This window comes from Apaloderma vittatum, unplaced genomic scaffold (assembly GCF_000703405.1).
Source record: "Apaloderma vittatum isolate BGI_N311 unplaced genomic scaffold, ASM70340v1 scaffold28164, whole genome shotgun sequence".
NCBI lineage: Eukaryota > Metazoa > Chordata > Aves > Trogoniformes > Trogonidae > Apaloderma > Apaloderma vittatum.
The window spans coordinates 1-4057 of NW_009713657.1; the positions used below are offsets into that span (position 1 = coordinate 1).

The following is a 4057-nucleotide window of genomic DNA, read 5'->3' on the forward strand; positions in this document are numbered from 1 at the left end:
CCAACCCCGAACATTCTGTGATTCTGTTGCCACCTCTGTGCCCCCTGTCCCACACAGCACCTCGCAGCACCCTGCACTGGCAGCGTCTGCCGCGCTCTGCCCGCTCCCCCACCGGCAGCGCTGGCAGCGACACCTCTGCTCTCGCCCAGGTCAAGCGTCGCTCTAAGCGGGGGCAGGTGGGCATGGTGCAGGTCGGTGTGGAGACCTACGGAGGGGGCATCTGGAACACCTGGTTTGACCGTGACCTCACCGTGGCTGGGAGGGTGATCATAAAGGTAAGCCTGATTTAAGACAGGCATGGTGGACTCTGTGTGCCCCTGTCTCTGGGTCCGTGACTGCCACTCAAAGTGGTACCTACTCTCAGACCTGCAGTCCTGGCTCCGGTAAGTCTTCCTTATGTTTCAGGACCCAGCCACAGGGCGCCTGGAGCAGCGCTTGGTCCATGTCGACCGTCCTGTCCTCCGCATTCCCCACCTGGCTATCCACCTGCAGCGCAGCATCAATGAGAACTTCGGGCCCAACACTGAGCACCATCTGTAAGACCTGGCTCAGCCCTGACCCCCAGCCAGCCCTCAGGAGGGCTGAGACCCAACTAGAGCAGTGCCCAGCCCCAGCTTTCTGCCTTTGGCAGCTGCTGATCACAGCGGGAAGGTCTGCAATAGCTTTTTTTAGCCCTGTAGAGTCCTCCCAGGAGATGCTTACACACTTGGAGTGTGGGAAGGGACACTGGGGTGTCCTCAGGTGGCACAGTAGATCTGTTCTTGGAATGTTATGTGTCCTTGCTCCGTTCGCCATGGCAGTCCCTGGAGGAGTGAGGCAGGCACCTCAGGAAGGGTCAGCTGTGTGTGACCCAAGCAGGAGAAGTGAGCAAAGCTCTGGGACGTAACAGCACTGTTTCCCCACAGGGTTCCTATTCTGGCCACTGCTGTGCAGGAGGAGCTGGAAAAGGAGGTGCTCATGGAGGCCACGCCTTGCGATGCTGCAGCCCAGGTGAGCTGAGTGCCAGGGACTAGCAGGGGCACTGGCCAGGGCCTCACACTTGTCACTTTTGATTTCCAGTTCTCGGGGATCTGCCAGCAGGTTCCCCTTCTCCCCATGGGCTGCTGCTGACCTTCCGCTCTGCCCCAGAGCTGTGTACATGACATACCTGCTCAGCCATCTCTCTGTTCCCATCCTGGTCTGCAGCCATGGAATAGAAGGAGGTGCAGCCCCTGTAAAACTGTCACAGTGTCCCTAGGGAGGCAGGGTAGAGAGGGCAGTTTGCACAGGGATCAGAGAGCCCCTCGCTGCGCCCTGCGAATGGCCCTGCTGTCCTATGTGAGGTGGGGGCTTGAATACAGGTCATGTTAGTAGGAGGGAGGACCATGCTAACGTGAATGAATGGGGTGTGGGATGGCTCTGCAGGAGGGAACAGGGAGTTCTCTGCTGCCTGCCCTGCCCACAGCTCTGCTTTCTTCCCAGGGAGAGCGGCACAGCCCTGTCCTGCTTTCCCTAATCTGCCCCCAGCTGGGGGTGAAACCAGAGCAGATTGTGGAGCTGGAACTGTGCCTGGCAGATACGCAGCCAGCGGTGAGTAAAGGCAGGAGCCTTCCTCTGTCTGCGGGCTGGCACTGCATAGGTTTTACACAGCACGCTTCCTCTCCCTGGGGCATGCCAGGGCTGGGAGCTGAGCGGAGTGAGAGGAGGCAGCTCCTGAGGAACAGAAATGAGTGGGCTGGAATGGGGACCCAGTGGCACGTACTTTTTGGGGACTCAGAACCTGTACCCTGCTCCTTCTGGCTCTCTGCCTGCAGACGCTGGGTGGTGCCTTCGATGAATTCATCTTCTCCCCGCGCCTGGACAACCTGCACAGCTGCTACTGCGCCCTGCAGGTGAGCAGGAGGGGGAAAGGAACATGGAGGCTGCAGCATGGCCCCCACACACCCCAGCTCAGCTTAGTGGGGCCATGGGCTGGCCCAGGGCTCTTCAGGGAGGTGCGTTCCTGGGGTGTAGGTCTAGTTTGTTGGGAGATTGGATGGGGGATACCCCCTTTGCTGGGTGAGCGGGATTCCCAGCAGCTTCCAGGGGAGATTCCTGCTCTCCTTGGGTGATGTGTGTGCCCACAGCTCCCTTGTATTCAGTGCTGTTGGCTCTTCTGGGGAAGTTCCTGCTGCTTCAGTGTCAGTGCTGAGCTTCCTGGGATGGCTTGGTGCCTAAGCTGGTGTCTTTTCTCCCCAACCCCTGCAGGCCTTGATTGACTCGTGCACTGGGCCCTCCTCCCTCTCTCAGGAGCCCAACGTGCGTCTCATCGCGCTCTACGACAACGAGGAGGTGAGTGAGGGGCACAGCTGTGCGCTGTCTGGCACCGGGAGGGGCTCCATGTTCTTCACTCTCCCCCAGCCGTGCCTAGCAGGAGAGAGATCCCAGGTGACAGCAGCACAGGAGGGGTTTGCTTACCCCGCTAGAGAGACTGGACCAGGCAGGCCATGGGAAGTACTGGAGCGCTCAGAAGCTGCTCTGCTGGCTTTGGGGAGGCCCCTGTCACTCAGCCGTCCCTTGGGGTACCAAGGGGGTGCCCCACGTGGGTCATTGATCCTTGGCAGGTGGGGTCAGAGAGCGCACAGGGCGCAGAGTCCTTGCTGACAGAGCTGGTGCTGCGTCGGATCTCAGCGTCGCCGCAAAACCTGACAGCCTTTGAGGAGGCTGTAGCCAAGTCCTACATGATCAGCGCTGATATGGCCCATGCTGTGCACCCTAACTACGTGTGAGTAGTCTGAGCAGTGCCGCAGGCCAGGGCAGCCTGTGCTTCCTGCTGGGGCAATGTATTCCCGTCATTCCCTAGGGAATAGGGACAGGGCAGTCCTTGCTGCCAGCAGGGAGGGAGATCTATAGCATGGAACTCATGCTTTTCTTCTGCAGGGACAAGCATGAGGAGAATCATCGTCCGGCCTTTCACAAGGTGAGGGCATGCTTCTGCTTTGGGCTGGGACGGACACTGTCCATCTGTCCTGCGGTGCTGTGAAACACCCAGCCGCTTCCCAGAGCAAGAGTTCCGGGGTGCAACTCGATGGTGCTCATAGGGGAGATGTTTTTCCCGCAGTGCGATTTGTCTATGCCACATGTCTGGTGTGAGTCACTTGGGACCGCCTGGAGCCCTTCCCTGCTCCCATGGCAGGGCCATCCCAATCACCACGGGGAGGGGAGAACAGGCTGGTGGGTTGGGGTGTGACAGTGTTGCCTGGGCATGGGCGTTGCCAGAGGCACCGACTATCCCCGATGCCGATCACGGGCCCGCGGTGCCTTCCCTCGCACAGGGTCCTGTCATCAAAGTGAACAGCAACCAGCGCTACGCCTCCACGGCTGTCACTGAAGCAGTCATCCGGGACATCGCTGCCCGTGTGGGTGTCCCACTGCAGGTGAGCGGGACTGGGCAAGCCCTCCAGGTACAATCCCAGCTTGGGCTGCAGCCCTGCCCCTTGGTTCACGAGAGGGGTCCTGTGCCAGCCCTCCACCCCTCGGTTACAGTGTCCATCCCTGTCAGGGTCTGCGCTACCTGCTGCTCCGGGGCTCCTGCCTCAGGTAGCAGGCTTGGGAACAGGAGGGGAGGGCCTGGCCTGAGCATGTCCTCTCACCTTGGCTTGGTGCTGCTTCCCTGTGCCAAGTTGCCTTCCTTCGGGCCCGGGGTTGGCCGGGGTTGTTGTGGGGCAACATGTGGAGCTGCTGAAGCCTTGTCCCCGTGCAGGAGTTCATGGTGCGTAATGACACGCCCTGTGGTACCACCATCGGCCCCATTCTGGCCTCCCGCCTGGGGCTGCGTGTGCTGGACATCGGCTGCCCACAACTGGCCATGCACTCCATCCGGGAGATGTGCTGCACCTCGGGAGTGCTCCAGAGCATCACCCTCTTCAAGGTGAGCCCCGTGTCCCCCATCCTGCACCGAAGCCCTTCTCCCCACTGCTCTGCATCTTCCCTGTCTCTGTCCAGTCCCCATCCTTCTCGGGGCTCCCCACGCCTCTGGAGCAGCGCAGGTACTCGCTGTTTCCTTCCGGAGGTGCCCCCTCGCTTTCCTGGCGGTTGC

At 60.7% G+C, this 4057-nt stretch overlaps 1 protein-coding gene across 1 annotated transcript; it reads left to right on the forward strand.

The window, feature by feature from the left end:
• Positions 1–57: 57 nt before the first annotated feature.
• Positions 58–3889, forward strand: DNPEP (aspartyl aminopeptidase; the record flags this gene model as incomplete). Its single annotated transcript, XM_009868456.1, has 10 exons — positions 58–275; positions 406–536; positions 906–990; positions 1462–1569; positions 1794–1871; positions 2227–2310; positions 2583–2743; positions 2899–2938; positions 3294–3395; positions 3722–3889. Coding segments are annotated over 10 exons (1175 nt in total), but the record flags the coding sequence as incomplete, so codon positions are not given.
• Between the last annotated feature and the right edge of the window lie 168 nt (positions 3890–4057).